We start from the raw sequence: 18,930 nt of genomic DNA, 5'->3' as shown, positions 1-18,930 counted from the left end.
CTGGATTACAAGACAAAATCAAATTAAATGCTGTAAATAAGGCTGTATGAGATATCATAGCTCAGCAACCGAATGGTAAACTTTGATGCATTTAGATTTTATTAAAAAAACAAACACTACTTCCAGAACAGAAAAACTCATTTAATTATTTCTCACATTGCATTGTAAGAAATTTTCTGTATCAAGACTTAAAAGAACACACTGGGGACAGCATTTTATTATATAAGAAATACTACTTAGTGATTTACATTTTAACCTACCTACTTTCCCATTTGATGCTAAACTCAAAGCATTATTTCTTAATATTTTTCAGCTGAGCAATAGCAGCATCAAAGTTGGTAGATCCAAAGTCATAAATTAGGTGAAAGCTTTATACTGTTTGTGAAACCTTTCAGACCAATGCTTTTCTCCTTGTTTATATGAGAACAAGACAAAGTTGCTTAAGAAAGCCCTTAAGGAAGCAAGCAGGTAGCTCTGTTTCCAACAGATGAAATCCTAACAGGTCTTCAAACCCCAGCTGAAAATGTTATCAAATACTCTTAAGTGTAACTTAGCAGAAATGCAGGAAATAGTTTGACTCAAGTGACAGGCTACGTCATAACACACACATAGCAGACAAGGTGCAAGATCAGGGCCCTCTGAAAGGATATTCTCCAAAACAGATCTAAATACAGAAAAGGAGCACATATGCCTTTAATTCATGCCCATTCTGTTTCCATAGGTACTGACTGAGGAACCATAAACTCGATCAGAGTGCATTAACCTCTTCTACTGCTTCAGTTCTTGAGTCTGAGCTCAGGAAGAAACACAGAAAAACACCATAATACTCAAATGCTGTTGAATTGCTGATGCCCCCCAATAACCCATTAATTTCTCTTTGAATAGGGTTTAGTCGACCCCTTGGAATAATTCCTTTTTTCTGAATACTAAGTGGATATGTAAATCTGCCAAACCTTTCTGTTGTCCATGGGACACGCTCTTAGTTGGACTATTGAATATTAACAATGTAGTCACTACCCTAAGTAGCTGCTATCATTTTAATATCATGGAAGTGGACTGAAACATTTCTGCAAATGCATAATCTGACCTACACTTGACACACATTTCATAATTTAAGAAATGAATAATTGAATATTCAGTTACCTACCCATTTTCAGTAGCACTTACTACATATGGCTGTTTCTCAAACTCTCTTGCTTTTGCCAAACAAGTTACAGAAGCAGTATGGCCAAAGAGCATTTCTTTAGATGAAATCTAGGAGAACAATATAATGATTTACCTTAAACAATTTCTATATAAACTAAGGCTATCTAAAACCAAGAGAACTTGTCAATCTATATAATTGCTGATCTGCTTCATAGTCTTACATTCTTCCATCATGTTTCTGGAATGCAGAAAGATGTGGAAGAATTTTTATGGAGTTTGCATAAAAGCTAAGTTTTTGTATTCACTGCATTCATCATCTGAAGAATGTCTGGAACATCAAACGTTATAAAACAGGCAATGTGCAGGACATCTCTGGCCTTATCCCTACAGCATGCACCAAAAGTGGCACAGTGAAGTAGAAACTGGTAAACCAAAGCTCTTAAGCATATGTTTCCTACCACACATTTAAATAACCTGATTATCATCACTGCATGCAAAGGTCTTAATTGGAAAAGGTAGCCTCATAAAAGGGCAAACTATCAGACTGTGTTTGAGTCCAAATGGGGCAACTAAAATATAAAAAATATAAACATAGTTCTAGAAACACAGAATAAAACCAAACAGGAAGTGTTTTGACTCCGCTCCACTGTGAGAAAAATAAAGCAATAATTTGCATCTTGGTTACATCAAAAATAAAAGTTTCATCTTGCTGCTTCCATCTTAGTAGATTTGGTTTTATAAATATTTTTTCTTTAAATGACAGGTCATGCTTAGCAATGATTTACAAAAGAAAAAAACCTTCACAAGATGCAAATCATGATAATTGTATATATTTACTTGCTGTCACTGCTCAGAGCACAAAGTCTCAAATTATAATCCACTGGGTGTGCTAATCTGTGAAAAATTGTCCAAAGTCTGCAAATTACAGGTTGCTTATACAGGCATTTCCCTTTCTGCTTCATGAGTTTCCCATAACAAATATCACACTATCTTTTAAAATTCATCTAAATAAGCACGAGTCTGGATGATCCTATTGCCAATACTAAAAGATAAAACTCCTGTCTATTTGGCAAATTTTAGCACAGTGGACACAAACCTGTAAGTCTGATGAAAGATCCCAGAGACATATTTGTCCTTCTTGGCTCCCTGTAACTATGGTCTGCTGGTCATCTGTGATCATCACAGCAGTGATGCTGTGAGAGGGAGCTGTTCTCCCCCACACAGCCACAGCTGGTACTGATGCCTTCATGATCAACACCTGAAAACAAACAAGTCATGAGGATCCTAAGTGGGATTAAACATAAGGAAAAAATCACCTAGAAAAAAGGGGGAATGTAATCAACATTACATTTCTTACATTAATTTCCCTGGAAAGGGAAGCTATAAAATATTGCCGTAAGACACTGATAAGGCATTGAAACATTTTCTTGCTGTTGCCAACATCACACTAACAATTTCAGGGACCAGTACTATGAGAACACTGAATCATCGGCAGCAAGAGTTGTGCTGCCCCACACAGCCTGGCTTAGCTCTGAAAGGCTCACGTTTTTCTCCCCAAACGGGGCTGGTGGAATACACAACATTTTCCTTGTTCCCTCAAACCAGCAGCACTGCTCACTGGTTACAGCAGGAGCCAACTGCTGGAGCAGAGGTGGCACAAGAGCAGGGTGCCAATAAAGACTCTGTGATTTCAAGGAGGGTAAGACAAGAGAAACATAATATGGCCAAAATGAGAGAATGGGTGGTCGTGGGTCAGGGAGGAAGAGTAAAATGAGGCCCAAGATGGCAAAGCTATATACCCAATCGTTCTGTGGCACATCCTAGAGACAAGAACAAAAAGTAGGGTGACAGCAGAGTTGCAAGCTGACAAACAGAGAATGAATAGACTTTGTTGCCCAAAACATGAGGCCCTTGCCCAAAAAAATTTATCTAATAGATTTGTCCCTACTAAAAAAAAATTTATTTAATGGGGTTGTCCATCTGGCTGAGAGCAGTTTTGACTCCCATCAGCTGGGCAATAGACAGACTGAACAATGTCAAGATTGTTTGTATATGTCAATATGTTATTCTCAGGTGTCACTAAACAAGAAGGAACAGATTTTAAAGCTGTTTCAGATTCACCATTGTCTAAGGTCACTTAAATACTTTAATTTTTCTTTTCAAAAGTACTGTATGTCACCTATGTCATCTTTCTTTTAATCCAGACCGCAATAATATGATTGAAGGCATATTTCAGAGCAACCACTTTGTAGCCACGAAGCAAAATTCACCTTTCAGAGAAGGTGTGCTCCAATTTGTCCTGGACAAAGAAGAGACACCAGAGCCCTTTGCACATCCTTAGGAAAGAGGTTCAAAATGAAACAAGATGATACAGTAGTGCAACTGGGACAACTCAGTCAAAAAACATGACAGCAAAGCTGGCTTTTCTGAGGAGAGACAGGAAGTGGGCAGAACAAAATCCATGACAGCCAGTGAGTCCAAGGAAATAACACAGGGATGATGAGAAGTGACATGAAGAGCAGGTCCTGTGATAATTCAGAAAAGACCACAGGACAGAAATGGAGCACAGAAGCAGCCTTTTAAGTTATGCTTAAGGAAACTGTAACCCAGCACAACAGCAGTTGTGCAGGGACACGGACAAGAGGTATCTTCATGACTACTACTAAAAGCCTAAAGTGACACAGAACTAAAGGAAGGGTCTTGCTTCCTGACAAGAAAATGAGATAAAGGGCTCAGCTACTGAGAAAAAAAGGCTGAAAAGACTGGTAAGGCAGACTATTGAGGTCCTGCCATATAACCTTGACAGGATGCTGAGGGCAGAGGAAGAAGAATCTAAGAAAAAATTGAGGTCATGAGTTCATTAGGCTAAATTCCCCTTAGTTCCATATAAAAGCTCCTCATAGATATATAAAAATACTGAGACATTTTATTGTTCCCAGCATTAGAATCTGACTTTTCTAAAACTTTTTTTTTTAAATCACCAGTCATATGAAGCTACTGGTGAACACTGAAATCCTTTTATCTTGCAGTTTATGCCCTGAAATAAAAGCTGTTCTGGACAATCTTTAATGGCATGTTTTTAGTTATCAGGTAAGCTAATAAAGGTTGCCATTTTCAGAGGGCTTATAAAGGGATGGCTGCCAAAAGAGTTTGATGAGGCAAATCCTGCATCTTTAAAATGCATTTGCTTGCATATCACGTAGTCTTTTATACTTGTATCATGAGAGGGTTCAATTAGTGTAAAACAACACAAGGAAGCACAATTCAGGTTTGTACTGCATTGACTATTGAGTCATAAATTATATTTTCTTATAAGGGGAGCATAGAATCAAGCTCAATATTCTTAGCCAAAGACCTACTGCTGAGCAAGTGATTTGAGAGAACTCAAATCAACAGATGTTAAACAGAAAACAAGCTGATAGAATTTGCTAATGTGGAGATGATTTATCTGCAGACTTTAGTTACTCATCAGTAACATGAAGAAAAAACTACTGCTACTGACAAAACACTGGTTGTAAGAGAATTAATTTAGATGGAATGTTGCAGGAATATTTTGTATGCTTTCCTTTACATTATGACTGAAGCCCAAGAGAAGGAAAGCAGAAATTATATGAATTTTTGCATTAATACAGTTCTTAACTTTTTTCTCCACTTACTTCTTGGTTTTTTGGATTATGATATTTTGATGCACAAGGAGTTTGAATGAAACCTTTGCTTCTTAGTGTAGCATGACTTCACTAGAAATACAGCATATCCACATGGACACATTTTGACAATACTTAGCTTTATGAATTTTTTAGTGATACTGATGGCACCTAAAGCAAACTTTTTTGAAATAAAATCAACAGATATTTATCAGACTGTTTCTTTTAAAAAGGTAAAAGCTGTTTTCACAAAGTCAAATATTGCCCAAGGCATATCAGAGCTGCATGTAGCTTATCAGCACGTGTCAAATTCCTCCAGCTCTGCCCACTCAAGCATGTCTGATTTGCAGTATTAACCCATAATTCAACTAGAAATCACATTTCTCAGTCCTACTGCCCATTTCTCCCTGCTTACAGCCTAATAAGCTTAGTTGTGCTGCCCTTAAAAGCATACTGCCAAACAGTGCTCTCTCATTACTGAAAAGCTCTGGTTTCAGTTAAAACCATACCAGCCCATCTCACCATTAACTTGTTCCATCTCTACTGTTCTGTCTCTAGTTCCTTTCACACTGAAACCACACCATAACCATTGTTAACTTGCAAAATAATCCAAATTCTCACAGCTTCAAGGACTTTGATTGTACTACTTTAGTAACTTTGGACCATTTGTGTAGTATTAAATCTTAATTTGGAAAGCTAAATACACAATCTCTTATTCTACAGGAGCCATGATATATTTAAAAGTCTAATCAAAAGCTTTAAGAGGCCAGAAAGCTAAAGGTCTGACCTTGAATGCCTTACTAAGCACATATTTATGCAAGATCTTTTCCTCATCACTCAGCTTTTTTGACTAGGACTGGTCATGAACTGATGAGAATGAAAAAGGTCAGATTATACCACAAAGAATCAGTGCCATCATAACTTAACATCTACTTCCCCCATATATACTAAATTTATCTTGACTTTGACTCCTCTACTGACCTCAAAACAAAATCAAACAATTGTTAGCTTCTCTATGGGGCTCATCTCAGACCTTCCAATCACTGCTACATAATTAGTGCTTAACCTCAGGCACACATCCCTTCCCTGAGCTGCATTTTCTCAAAATAAAAATTAGTTAGAAGGGCAGAGTGGCTGGGGTCTCAGGAGCATGCACACCCATGCACTCAGGGCTCTGAAGTGAGAAATCTGGGCTCTGTTTCGTCCCATTGAAGACTGCAGCACACATTCTCTCCAGTGCTTGCTCAAGAGCCTAAAGGAAGCTTTACCAAATGACACATCCTCAAGATGTTAAACTATTAGCTACAGTTCTAAGAATGACACTTCTTGATAAGGAAAATAAATACTCTGATTTTCCAATGAATTCAGAAATAACATTTCTGATATATATATACACCAAAGTCCTTAAAATGAGGAACTAAACTTCCCCCAGGGACCTAATCTCAAACAATTCACCTTATAAAATGCTGGTTGTGACAAATCATTACTATAACCCATAAAACCCGCACCAAATGCAAATTTATAGTTTATTTATAAAAGGAGAAAGGCTTCTTACAACACAATATCACTTTACAGGTAACAGTTAACCTGTCAAAACAACATTTTTGAATTTATAGCCACACTCATTTCATGTTTCCTACACCTTCCAAGCTGTCAATTGAAGGTCACTTTCTTAAAATCCCAGTTAAATGTCAGGCAATCCACGCAGGCACAAAATAAAACCTTGCAAAAATTTGCTTGCAGACCTGAAAACGTGATGATAATAGCAGAATTTTGCATTGGATTCAACAAACTTCCCCCATGTGCACATCATTACATTCAGGTTTGTAGTAAAAGAAATCTTAGGAATTAAAATTTAGGTAGAGCCTAAATTTTTTAATGACCAATTCCTATGGTTTTAGTGCCTTTAATCTCATTCTTCTCTTCCTGTCTGTTCTTTGATTTAATCTGACACATTCTTTGTTTCTACACAAGAAAATAAATTAGTTTTACTCTTAGTAAAAAATGACTATTTTTTCTTAAAAGCAGCTTTGCAGTCTGCTGGTCCATTCTACACTTGCACAACTTCTTATTTTGTGATGTAAATGTTGCACACTATCTTTGGTAATCCATTTTAGGATATAATGGGACTTTCCTCAAGACCTGTTGGACTTCACCCTAGAGGGCTGGAGGCACTGCTGAGTGACACCCACAGCTCCCTGGGAATGGGGATGTCCTGCTCCTGCAGTCTGAGGGAGCAGGGCACTGGGACCAGCAATCGATACAAGCCATTTTAACTAGCAAGAAGCACCTGGTAATACCTTGTTTGTATTTCTTGAACAAGTGACACAAGAAACACTTATTTCATTCCACACAATAATTCACCACAATCAGAAGGAGCACAGTAAGGGCAACACCATCTCCCAGCTGCTGATTACATCAAAGGTTTGCAGCACAAATTCAATTTTATGATGTTAATCTCAACCTGCCACTCAGAAATTTTCTCTCAGGGATATGACTTTTTTCTCTGGATTTCATTTTAAGAATGATTTTCTTCTACAATCAATAAAGATATGTTTTCATCAAAAGACTCTATCTTGGCAGAATTCAATTGGCCATCTCAAAACCTTTTGGTGACACAATATTAATTAAGATAGTTTATGTTGCACCTAAGCTGGAAAATGGGGCAGTGGAAAATATAGCAACTCAACATTTGTGCTTTTCACACTGTCATAGGATACAGTAAAACCATCTTCACTTCCTTGAAGTTCTTTTTTTACCTCATAAACAGTTACATTATATTAAGCTCCCCAGAAAAATATCACAGCATGCTTTTTTTGCTAAGTAGATAAATCAAAACTGTATCCAAAACTATAAATTTCCACTTTCTTCAATGGTCATTAAACGCTTCAACAACATAATAGCTATTTAAACACGTTAAACAAAAATTAATGCATGTGAGTAAACTTGGCTTTAAATCCCATATATCAAGGATATAAACTAAGTTTAATAAAGTAATAATAATATAATGCAAATATGGGTGTGGAGCTGTAAAAGAAATCTTCTCTTAAAGAAAAAAACCCACCACATTTACTGTCTGAAATACAGTGTCTCAATGTCCTATCAACTACAAGAATGGGTATGTCCAGGAAATGGAACCTTGCTTAGGCACTATGCAGAACCACACAGGTGAGTTATCTGTCACTCCTAAAGCACCAAGCATAGAGAAAGTGTCACCTTAACCATCTCCAGTGCAGTTACATCCAAATGGTGAAATGCTTTGCAGCAGCAGACTTTCCATCAGGTTTTAGGACAATTACACATCCATTCTTACAGGAAAGCACATGTGACAGGAGGGCCATCAGTCTTGTAGAACATAAGCTTTGATTTCTGTGAAATTGCATCTTATTCAAAGATTTTACCCTCAGTTCTATACACGTTCAGTCATGCCTGGGTTTATTGAAAATAACAGTTTTCCCTGCAAGAAAGTGCTCCACCCTTATGCCAGTAAAGAAATAGCTCCTTACATTTTCTTACTTATAAAGTGTTTTTTGAGCAGAAACACATTTATGCCCTTTAAAGAGTCAATGATGCCAACATAACCCCATGTGAATCCAAGGACCTACTAAGGTAATGCCATCTCCAAGTTTATGGCCTCCAAAACTTCAAAAGTGTAGGGAGTGATAAACCTTGGGTCTGTGTCAAATATCCCACAGATGTAAGCAAATTCACTTGTAAATGACAAAAGCTTTGATTGACTTGCATTTTTAATGGAATATCACAAATTATGGCCAGTTCATTACAGAACAAGCCATAATGACAAAATTCACCTTTATTTACCCTGTTATAACACAAAAAACATACAATCTGGTAAAGCCAAGACACATGAAAGCTAAAACCAAAATTTACTAGGATCTCAAACTGACAGGCAGGGAATATGAATCAAAGTTTTTACATTAAAAATTTCGTCTCCCTTATGTGACCTTGAATTCATTTAAGACAAAACCCTGTTGATCAGAGAAAGGTGATATTTTTGGTTCAGCTACACTGTACCCCAGAATGTTTAAATAACAAACAAAATTGGAATCAGATGGCTAAAATAAAACAACCAGAACATTTCTCCAGCCCTTATTTTTTCAACTGTCATGTAAATAATCATTAATCAGTGGTGTAAGCAACTGCATCACAGTGAGGATTTCTAAACTCTGACAAGTTACTTTTTTATCAATTTCACTCTTTGGATACTCTCAATTAACAAATAGATCTCTCTACAGTGTTCTTTGCTACAGGTCATGCAGCTGTTTAGTGTAAACAGCTCTGAATGACTTGTTATAGACACAGTCTAACCTGCTCTAGTAAAAAGACACTGTTTATTAGGAAGCAGGACTGAAGTCCAAAACTTACTCAATGTATTGTAATGCATGGATTGCAGTTTTCTCGACTGTGAACTTCAAACTCTAGCACCGAAAAGTCTTTAAACAACAAAACCCCCTAAATGTCATGTAATCAATCCTACTGACATAAACCTTTTGAGCAGACCTACCTCAACAGAACAGCCATTTTTGCCACGAGTAAACCCAAAAAGACCATAGTTCTGTACTGGGGACATCACTGACATTTTAAAATTTCATTATATATTAAGACAATTACTACTATTTCTAGCACCAACTAGAAAAGTAATCATCACAGAAATGCCCCAAGACTTATACAATGCCCCCTAAGTGAGCCATCCTAATTAATTTTTTATTGAGCAAGTCTCAAAAACATCCCACCCTTCAACCAGAACTATTTGCAAGAGAAAATGAGACTGCTGAAAAAAAATTTGTATGCTAATGCTTTGCATATACCCAGTCAGGACTACTCAATAATGAATCACCAAAATAGCACAAAAGCATTTTCACATTTCAAGGAGCTAGCATTTTGCACTGTATGTGTTCTCACAGTACTAGTTTTCTCCAATAAATCCAGTGAACAGATACATGCCGAGGCAACCGATGGAATCGGTGAAATTTACGAAACTACCCTGAAAACAGAAGAAACTGACGTGACATACCAGAGCTGAAAGTTACAAAGCCGATGCTACACGTGCAGCAGACCAACAAAACCTCCCAGAAACAGACGAAACTTGCCCAAATAAGAAAGAATAAACACTGCACCGGCTAAAAAGGCTTCTCACCCACTAAAACAGCTCTGGGAAACCCACTATTGCCAAACCTGACCTGAGGAAGCGGAGCCTTACGGCCGCACAGCACACCCTCAGCGGGATGAGGGGCTGAGGGGCAGCTATCCCGGCAGGAAAGAGGGAGAATGAGGGACAGCTATCCCGGCAGGAAAGAGGAAGAATAAGGGGCAGCTATCCCGGCAGAAAAGAGGGAGAGTGAGGGGCAGCTATCCCGGCAGAAAAGAGGGAGAGTGAGGGGCAGCTATCCCGGCAGAAAAGAGGGAGAGTGATGGGGCAGCTATCCCGGCAGAAAAGAGGGAGAGTGAGGGGCAGCTATCCCGGCAGGAAAGAGGGAGAATGAGGGGCAGCTATCCCGGCAGGAAAGAGGGAGAATGAGGGGCAGCTATCCCGGCAGGAAAGAGGGAGAATGAGGGGGAATGAGGAGCAGCTGCCGGGAGCTGCCCTTACCTCCAGCGGCTCCCAAGCACCGCACACGGGGCAGCGAGGCTGCTGAAGGGACGAGGAAATAGCCAGGACAGGTTTTATCCCGCTCGGGAGCGGCAATACCCGGCACGGGCCGGATCCGGCTGGCCGCTACCCAGTGGCACCGCCGCCCTCAGCCCGGCGAGCTCAGGAGCTGCCCTGGCTGCTTGAGTAAATGTGCGTCGGGAAAAGCCCGGCTGCAGCCGCCGCGCTCCCCTCACGGGGCCGCACCCAGCGGGACGGGCAGAGGGGCCCAGCCTGCCCCCTCAGAGCTGCCCCACAGAGCGATGAGGCGCAGGAAACTTCTCCTTTGCCCGCCCTGCCTTAAATACGGTGGAAAGAACATTTCCGCTGGCAGGAGGCGGGTGGGGTGTGATTTCCCGCAGGTGTGGGAGCAGCAGCAGCTGAGGGAGCTTGAGGGCCTCACCCAGCGCGCTGTGTGTGCACCTGGCGGCGTGAGGGCTGCGCATCGGCCACGGTGCGTCTTGTAAGTTTCTCTTTGGAAATAATTCATAAACTGCAATGAATGAATACCGTAAGAATGTGAAACGTGATGTATGTTCACGTTTCTTTTTCTTTTTTGTTCAAAGGTCACTTTCAGAGAAGCTCAGGTTTGCAGGAGATTTTTGTGAGGAGCGGAGCTGAATGGGCTGTGCAGTGCGCAGGTGAGTTCATCTTAACCACAGAATTATTTATTCACAGTCTCATCTAGGGCTGCAAACGACATCATGAGACTCATTATATTAAAAAAAAATCTGTTCTTTAAAATCATGTCTTCCTACATTTGTTTGCCTAAAATCCATAGGTAATTGAAAGGATGTCAAAAGATTTAACTATTTTTATTGCCTATGGTTTTCCTATTTTAGTTTAATAAATTTAGTAGCTGAAGTATGCAATACTTTTGTTTTAGTGTTATTGAATTGATTTACACCAAGACTATTTCCCCAAGATATCTGCTTTGACCTAAATAGTAATGTTCTCAAATATGCTAATGTGATTATAGTCTGCATCAATAGGTTATGTTTTCTAGGTAAGTGAATGCAATAAATAAAAACAAAAGCATGTAAAGTTTGTAATTTTTTGAAACATATTTCTTGCAAATTTTTTCCTAGCACTTCTGGAGTTTAGATTTCAAAATATTTTTAATACACTAAAATAAAAAACTTTGAAGATAAGACTTCTTAAATCACTTCACCATATGAATAATTTATGTAGACAACGTATAAGTTATGAAAATAGAGCTTTAATGTAAAGAGTGACATTTGATTAAGCTGTATCAAGCCAAGTATTGAACACTGAAATATGGTAAGACAGTTGAAAACTTACAAAGGTACCTCTTTTTGTGGGCTTGCTTATGGGAATTTTAGTAACAATCATATTGAAAGTAAAATTAGATGATTCAAGTCAACTTACTTTAAGAACCTTAATACTATTTTCTCAAAAAAGGTGAACGCTAGCCCTTTAAAGTCAGTAGTGCTAACTGGAACCTAAGCTAAAGTTTTTGTAGTCAAAAAATGCTATCAGAAAGTGAAACAATTGTATGAGACTGAGTAACCTAATGGATAAAGTAGATATTGCTTGTGCTTTTTGACACCTCATGTGAGTCTGTGAATTCTGCCTGTGAACCTAAATAAATTATTTTGACAGCTTCTCCTTAATCATTGATACATGGAGGTTTCCATAACACAAACTGTCACATATGTTTTAGCACAATTTGACATAAAGGGAAGGTCACACCAAAGACCTTAACTGCATCTTCTGCTCAGACAGGGTCACAAAACTGTGTTTCTATTTTTTCTTTCAGCATGGCAATTGTTGTCTTGGGAAAACAACTCACTCCATAAGAGTAGTACACATTAATACCATAGAAACATAATTCATACAAACCTAGAATGGTTGGGGTTGGAAGGAGGCCTAAAGACCATCTAGTTCCAAGCCCCTGTCATGGGCAAGGATGACTTCTACAAGACCAGGCTGCTCAGAGCTCCTTTCAACTGGGCCTTGAATCCTTCCAGGGATGGGGCATCCACAGCTTCTCTGGGCAGCCTTTTCCAGTGTTTTACCACCCTCATAGAAAAGAATTCTAGTTATTTTCTTAATTTTTAGTCTGCACACCACTTCATCTCATTTTATCCAAACATAATTCTACATAACAGAATGTGTAAAATGAGGTTTTGGGTTGGAAAATGATTTTTCAAATTCTTTTGTTGAAGAAGTTTTATTTTGGCATGATGACCTACTGCTTGATTCAGAAATGCAATGTTATACTGCAGACTTAAGTGTTCTTATACTTGGCAAACACTGTGTAGCACTTGCACATTTGCCTATCAGTGGTTTACTTTTCCCATCTCTAATTTTATAAAACATTATATTTACTTCCTTTGTGTGTAGGGGAATAGAATACAAGAAAATAAAAATAGTGTAGAAAGGAATCTCACCCCTAAGGAGTTGCAGCTGGGCCAATTAGCAAAGATTGGGAACGGGCCTGACTTTAACAGGCCACAGCTGTAAGCAATGAGAAGATGCTATAAAAGAGGGGGTGGCTGGGTGAGAGGGGAACTGGGGTCAGTTGGTGACTTGGTGAGGAAGAAAGAGTTAGCACTCTGAGGAGCTGTCCATGAGAAACACCAAGAAGGTATGGAACCCTTGTAATAAGATGACAACAGCTGTAGAAAGCTTTGCCAGCTATTAATGAAAAGCACTTCAAACTTTTGAGAAAATCTGATACAAATAGAAAAAACTGAGTTTGTTTCTAATTATTTGGGGTTGTATAGGTACCTGCGCGTTCATACTTCTCACAAAAAATAACACTAATTTATTAATCATTCAGACAATATATTAATTTCAATTTCTGTTTTTATTGTTATAATCACCCAATAATTAATTTCTCTAGTTTTATTGTCTTCATCTTCTTTTAAAGATTTTTCTCTTTATCTGACTGGGTAGCAAAGCAGTTTCAATAAACTGAAATATTTATTTGGTCTCAATTAGCAATCAAGACATGTTTCTGAGATGAATAAGAGCAATTAGTGGTTAACAACATTGTTGACAGATATCACATACTGAAATATGAAGTAGCATTAGCTTAGATTGCATTACAGGATAGTTGTCAAGTAGTGAGAATTTATTGTATTATCTTATGTATAATGTGATGAAATATTGATGAAAAAATGTCACATTTCATATCAATGGAGGTATTGCTTTGCAAAGATAAGCTATGGGTGTGTTCACCATTGGCTAGACTTCTGGAGAATATTGTTGATTAAATCAGCAAACCTTTATGAGAATAAATGTAATTTCATAAATTGCTGTCAGATAAAAGGGTGAGATAAGCCTGTATTTGTTACATTGTAGAAATAAAGCCAGGCAGCATTAGGTAATACAGAATTCAACATCTTAATAATTTTCTTGTTGTATTTACGAACTGTAGGGGGTTTTTTTGAGTTTTTCCCTGAAAATGATAAAACTGTAGACACTAGAGTCGTCAGAGGGATACGTTCACAACATTATTAATTTTAAAATATGAGTAATAAACACGAATTTGTTGATTTATTGTGATTATCAGGAGTGTTATCCTCAGCTTTAGCCACGAGAGGGAGCTAAGTGCAAACAGGGAGGAAGGTAAAACCCTGATTAATTCTTTGCCTTGCGATATTGTATGTACAAAATAGATGTATTATTCATTCTTTGCGCTTTTCTGAGGAAAAGTATAGAAAGGGGGGAAAATGTAAAGGAATTTTTGTAACAACCTGTCCACATTTAAAAATGTCTCATTGTAAGGATCATGATTATGCCTTTTCTAGTGTTCTTGATCCTGTAAGACCACATATATTTGTTTTTAAGAGTTCCTTGCTTAATACTTTGTGGGACATGAGAATCCGAGAGAAAGATATTATCTATTGTTTTTCTACAGAAATAGTATGGGACATATTTGGATTTCTTGTAAGTATATATTTAAGGTGGCTTTAGGGTATAAAGTATTTTTTCTTAAAATGAAAGGCTGAGCTATTATGGGTGCTTTAAAATATTAATTTAAACATTTCCTGTTTATTTAACAGATTCAGGAAGTAAAGAACCTTCCAATTTTTTTTGCTATGGTTTCATGGCTTCTTTTTAACATAAATATTTTAAAGTAAGTTGAAGAGATGATTATGATCATAAAAACATGGGTACAGAGTTGATGTAGATATAAAGCATTCATTGAGTGTCCCAGGAACTGAGCATTTTTGTTAGCATTAAGAAAAGGTTTGTTAAATTTGCAGTGAATGTAACTAATAGTAGACAAATAAGATTAGGTGGGTTAACTGGATTAGAAGAAATTCTGCTAAGTATCTGAGTAGTCAACCTCAAACTGTTTGTTTGCTTTGGGGCTTTTTATTTTCATTTGAGATGGGAGAGGAAGGAATTACTGAGCCTTACCTTACTTTTTGTAGGGGCTTTTTTCTGCCAACTTTTTTCTCATACAGAGCAATACTGACACCAAGAGAGCTGGTCAGGTTCAAGGACTCCATTGAATCAAAAGTTCAAAGGAGTGTATGTGTACAAACATGCATGGAACAGGGAAAATGGCATCTATTTGAGATGATTAAGACAAGATACAGAGGCCAAAGTAATAAATCTAGTGCACAGGATGAACAAATTTGAGGTTTCTGGAGATAAATAATTAAGGTACATTTTCTATGGTATTAAAACAAAATAGACATGCTTACTCCCTGGGTATGAATTTCAAGAAGAATGAAAAAAGGGATAATTTTTGTTGTTGTTGTCTCAAACTTTTAATGTGTACTATGAAATAGAGTTCTGTGTTTTAGTAATTTCTTTTGTGATGTTAACTGTTTACTATGCTATGGTTTAATAGATAAATGAGATCTGGAAACCCACAAAGTTGATTTGGAAATACGAGTCATTGCTGCTTTCCAGAGCAAATCAGGCACAAGCCACTAGGTGTCTCTAAATGTAAAATAAAAGCAGTCAAGAAGGTGGGTGAGGCCGTTTAAGGGTGCATGGAGCAGCAATGACAGAGACTGGAAAACATTTCCTTTCATAGGTAACAAACTGACAATCAGTTACTGAGCACAAATGTTTGATTTGGCCTCTGATAAACTAAGATTGCTTTGAAACTTATTCCTTCTTTATTAATGCAAGTACAGTTTAATTTTTGTGTGACAGCAAGCAATTGTACATAAGTCATACCAATGAGTAGCAATGCTAACAACTCTCAAAAATAAATCTTCAGAAAATCTTGGTTAGCTTAAAATAGGTTGTAAAAAAGAAAACACCTATTTTTACAAGATTTATATTTCCTTGTGTTATTTAAGATCATTTTTTCTAAACTATCTTGCTGCACAAAGGGGTCAATGCTTTCTGGGCCATGTGAGGTCAGTGGTCCCAATGACTGCATCATTGAAGAGACAGAGGTCACAGGGGGGTCAGAACTGTCCCCAAATTTAAGGACCATAGTCACATACTTTGAGTAGGTGATCCTCTGCCTGGTTAGTGTACTGGTACAATGACAGCTTTGTACCCATTCAGTTTCTATTCATGCAAAATATTAAAAATGTTTATCTTCCTTTTCAATGCGTTCTTGATTAGAAGATCCAAAACCACTTTACAGGTAGTAATTTTAACACTATTTGCAAAAGATAGATAAGTGGTAGTTTTCTGAGTCTTTTTCAAATTTAAGTCAAGGAAGCGACATGAAAAATTTGTACACAAAGCCCCTAAGGTTAATGAATGAATAATTTATTCATTTCTAAAGTTTAGGACCAAAATAAAAATTATGTGGTCTTCTCAATGCCTTTAAGTATTCAATTATACAAAATTCTTAATTTGAGACACTTATTTTTAGTTTGAATACCACTTTTCTGCAATATAGTAACAAACTTGTGAGATAAGTCTATTTGTAATCTAACAGCCTATTATCTCCTGTGACTATCACAAATATGAAAGGTAGAATAGCAGTCTATGACAAGTTCTTGTAATTTTATGTTAAAAGTTTAGAATTTTTTATTGCTGTGGCTTGACTTCACTACAGTTTTGGAGATTAATAACAGATACTTCAATAAACTTTATGTTCTTGATGTTTAATAATGCATAACATTTTGAAGGAGGACCCTTCACATGTTTCCTCTTGGAAAAGGGTCAGTGGAGGGCTTTGAACTCATTTATCAAGGTGATTCCTGTGAAGCCCAGAATACATAGTTGTGCCTATCTTTTAGAGGCAGGGACAAAACTGATCTAATTTGTAGTTCCTATCTTCAATATTGCTCATGGTACTTCAGGGTCAGAAATCAACTGATTGATTTTCTGCTTATCCTGCCACTTTGATGATGTATCTCTTGATATTTTGTTACAGAGTTCATTATTTCTATCTTTTATCACTTATGAAGTCTACTGAAAATTATAGTATACACCTGGGAATGCAGAATCTATATTTCTGAAGGTAGAAATGAACTGCCTGGGAAAAGTGATTTGTTTTTTTTTTCTTTTCTTGCTTGCTGGTTAAATTTCTGTTCATAGGTTTCAGGTTTCTGTGTCAGAAGGATCACATAATGATAATATAGCTATTTATCTTTGAATTTGATCAGAAGAGTTTGTCACTTTTTTTTATTCATACTAGACAAAATTCTTCTCCCACTAGTTCTTATTTTAAGCCAGTAACTGGCTTCAAGGGGGATGCAAAAACTACTCCATGACCCACTCTTCTCAGGTGACTGGCATATTTCTTCATGGACAAGTGTTAGGGAGGTTCTGGTGAATTTTGGTCATCTGAAAAATTCACTCTCTGAATTAATTTGCAAAGGAGCAAATTTGCTTTTTCCTCAAGAGAAGAATTTCAGAACAAAGATAGTTAAAATATTGGTGTTCCAAGGCCATAAATTCTTTAAAACCAAACATGGGTCAGCATAAAATTAGCCAAGAAAAGAGAGCTTCATGATAGTCTCAGACAACAACGTAGGGGATGTAAGGAGACTGTTCCTAACGCTCTGTATTTGTAGTAACAATTGAAATTTGTTTTTTTCTCACCAGTGTTTTTTTAAAATATTCTCTTCTACAACTGAAATATCTTTAAACAACAATATGCTGTTTTCCTTTCCCTGTGAAGGTTGGGAGGTCGTCTTGCACATTTTTTCGCAATCAGTATTCAAATGTGCTCTGTTTTCCTTTTGCAAAAGAGCATATTAGAATCTGTGAGTTCATGACTTATTTATTGCATTACAAGTATCCTGTAGAGGAGAAGCTTCCTGAAAAGAACAATATGTGGTTTTAATGCCAAATAGGTGAATCATCAGAGTGAAACACCCTAATAAGACGTCTTTAAAAACAGCATTATACCTAACTAGTGTGTTCTATGGAATAGTGAACTGAAACTATAAGCAGTTTTGAGGTAATTTAGTTTAAAAATGCAATGTAAACAATTAATTTTGCATTTTTAAATTTTTTTTTCTAAATTCTTAATTCTGCATATAGGTCTGTGATGTTGGGAGCTTTTAACTGAAGCCAACATGTGGGACTGAAGTGTTAGATCAGGCATTAAATAATAATTGTAATATTGAAAGGGGAAAACCTTGGGGAAGGCATGGCAGAGTGATAGGTAGGGTAAGTACTTCAGGTACTGAAGCATGGATTTTGTCCTGCATCTTCTACTCTTATGCCCTTTACCAAACACCATCATGACAGCTTGTTCCAGCACAGTGCTCCTCACTATTCTTTTGTTAAATATAATAAATGCTTTTTCCAAGCCAAAGAGCATTTGTGCGTGCCCTGTTCCCAGTCCGCAGTGACCTTCTGCCTATGTTTGGGTATTCTCTTCTTATTTATTACCATAAAATCATAACATCTTTCTTAATTGCTTATGTAAAAAATAATCATGGCATCACAGTAAAGTAAATGAGCAATAATGGCCACAGTTGCAGCTGCAATCCAAGGATTCAAGGATGAAATCATCATTCCATGTGATGGGCCCTGATATCTGAGAATGGGCATGGAAGAAAGAGCCAGGTTTGCACAGTTCCAGATGGATACAGAGATGTACCTGTGTAAGTCTGATTCCTGCAAAGGCTTGCTGTAAACTCTACTTACCTAACCTTACTAAGCAGGGATTAGGTTTTTGTTCCAAGTAAATATTGTTTTTCTTGGGATCCAAATGCAGGCTTGGCATCAGTGCCTCATCCTGTGTGTACCAGACTAGCTTTGGTAACTTCACTAGAGCTCCATTGTTTGTGTAAGGTGGAAACCTGTCTCTAAGACTGTCAGTCTGCTGTGGGAGACTTATTCAGGACAGAACTCAGAAGAGAGATATGCAAATATATTAATCTAAAACACAAGACCAAAATGTAGTAGGTTAATAACTTCATAGTATGGCATAGTAGCATGACTCTGGAACAATATAAATACTTCTTATGACATTTCAATGGAGGGGAAAAACCTGCACACATTATGTATAGAGACTGTAGGCTTTCATGATCTCCCAAATTAAATTTACTTCAGTGTCACTCTTAACAATTTGACCTTGTG

At 37.3% G+C, this 18,930-nt stretch overlaps 2 protein-coding genes across 2 annotated transcripts in view; one reads left to right on the top strand and one right to left on the bottom strand.

Moving 5' to 3' along the window:
* Positions 1-10,522, bottom strand: part of WDR72 (WD repeat domain 72) — a 96,500-nt gene extending 85,978 nt beyond the window's left edge. The window contains exons 1-3 of the mRNA XM_058811543.1: positions 10,399-10,522; positions 2,243-2,404; positions 1,148-1,254 (exon numbers count right to left, since the gene is read on the bottom strand). Coding sequence (XP_058667526.1) covers positions 1,148-1,254; positions 2,243-2,395 — 260 coding nt within the window. The 5' untranslated portion in view covers positions 2,396-2,404; positions 10,399-10,522. The remainder of the gene's footprint in view (positions 1-1,147; positions 1,255-2,242; positions 2,405-10,398) is intronic.
* Positions 10,523-12,990: 2,468 nt separating this feature from the next.
* The window catches only part of LOC131562222 (protein unc-13 homolog A-like), a 40,350-nt gene continuing 34,410 nt past the window's right edge, over positions 12,991-18,930 (top strand). The window contains exon 1 of the mRNA XM_058811816.1: positions 12,991-13,048. The gene's annotated coding sequence lies outside the window, so the exon portion shown is untranslated. The remainder of the gene's footprint in view (positions 13,049-18,930) is intronic.

Source organism: Ammospiza caudacuta, chromosome 10 (assembly GCF_027887145.1).
Source record: "Ammospiza caudacuta isolate bAmmCau1 chromosome 10, bAmmCau1.pri, whole genome shotgun sequence".
Taxonomy (NCBI): Eukaryota; Metazoa; Chordata; class Aves; order Passeriformes; family Passerellidae; genus Ammospiza; species Ammospiza caudacuta.
The sequence above is the reverse complement of the archived record's forward strand: the minus strand, read 5'-3'. Positions and strand labels throughout refer to the sequence as shown.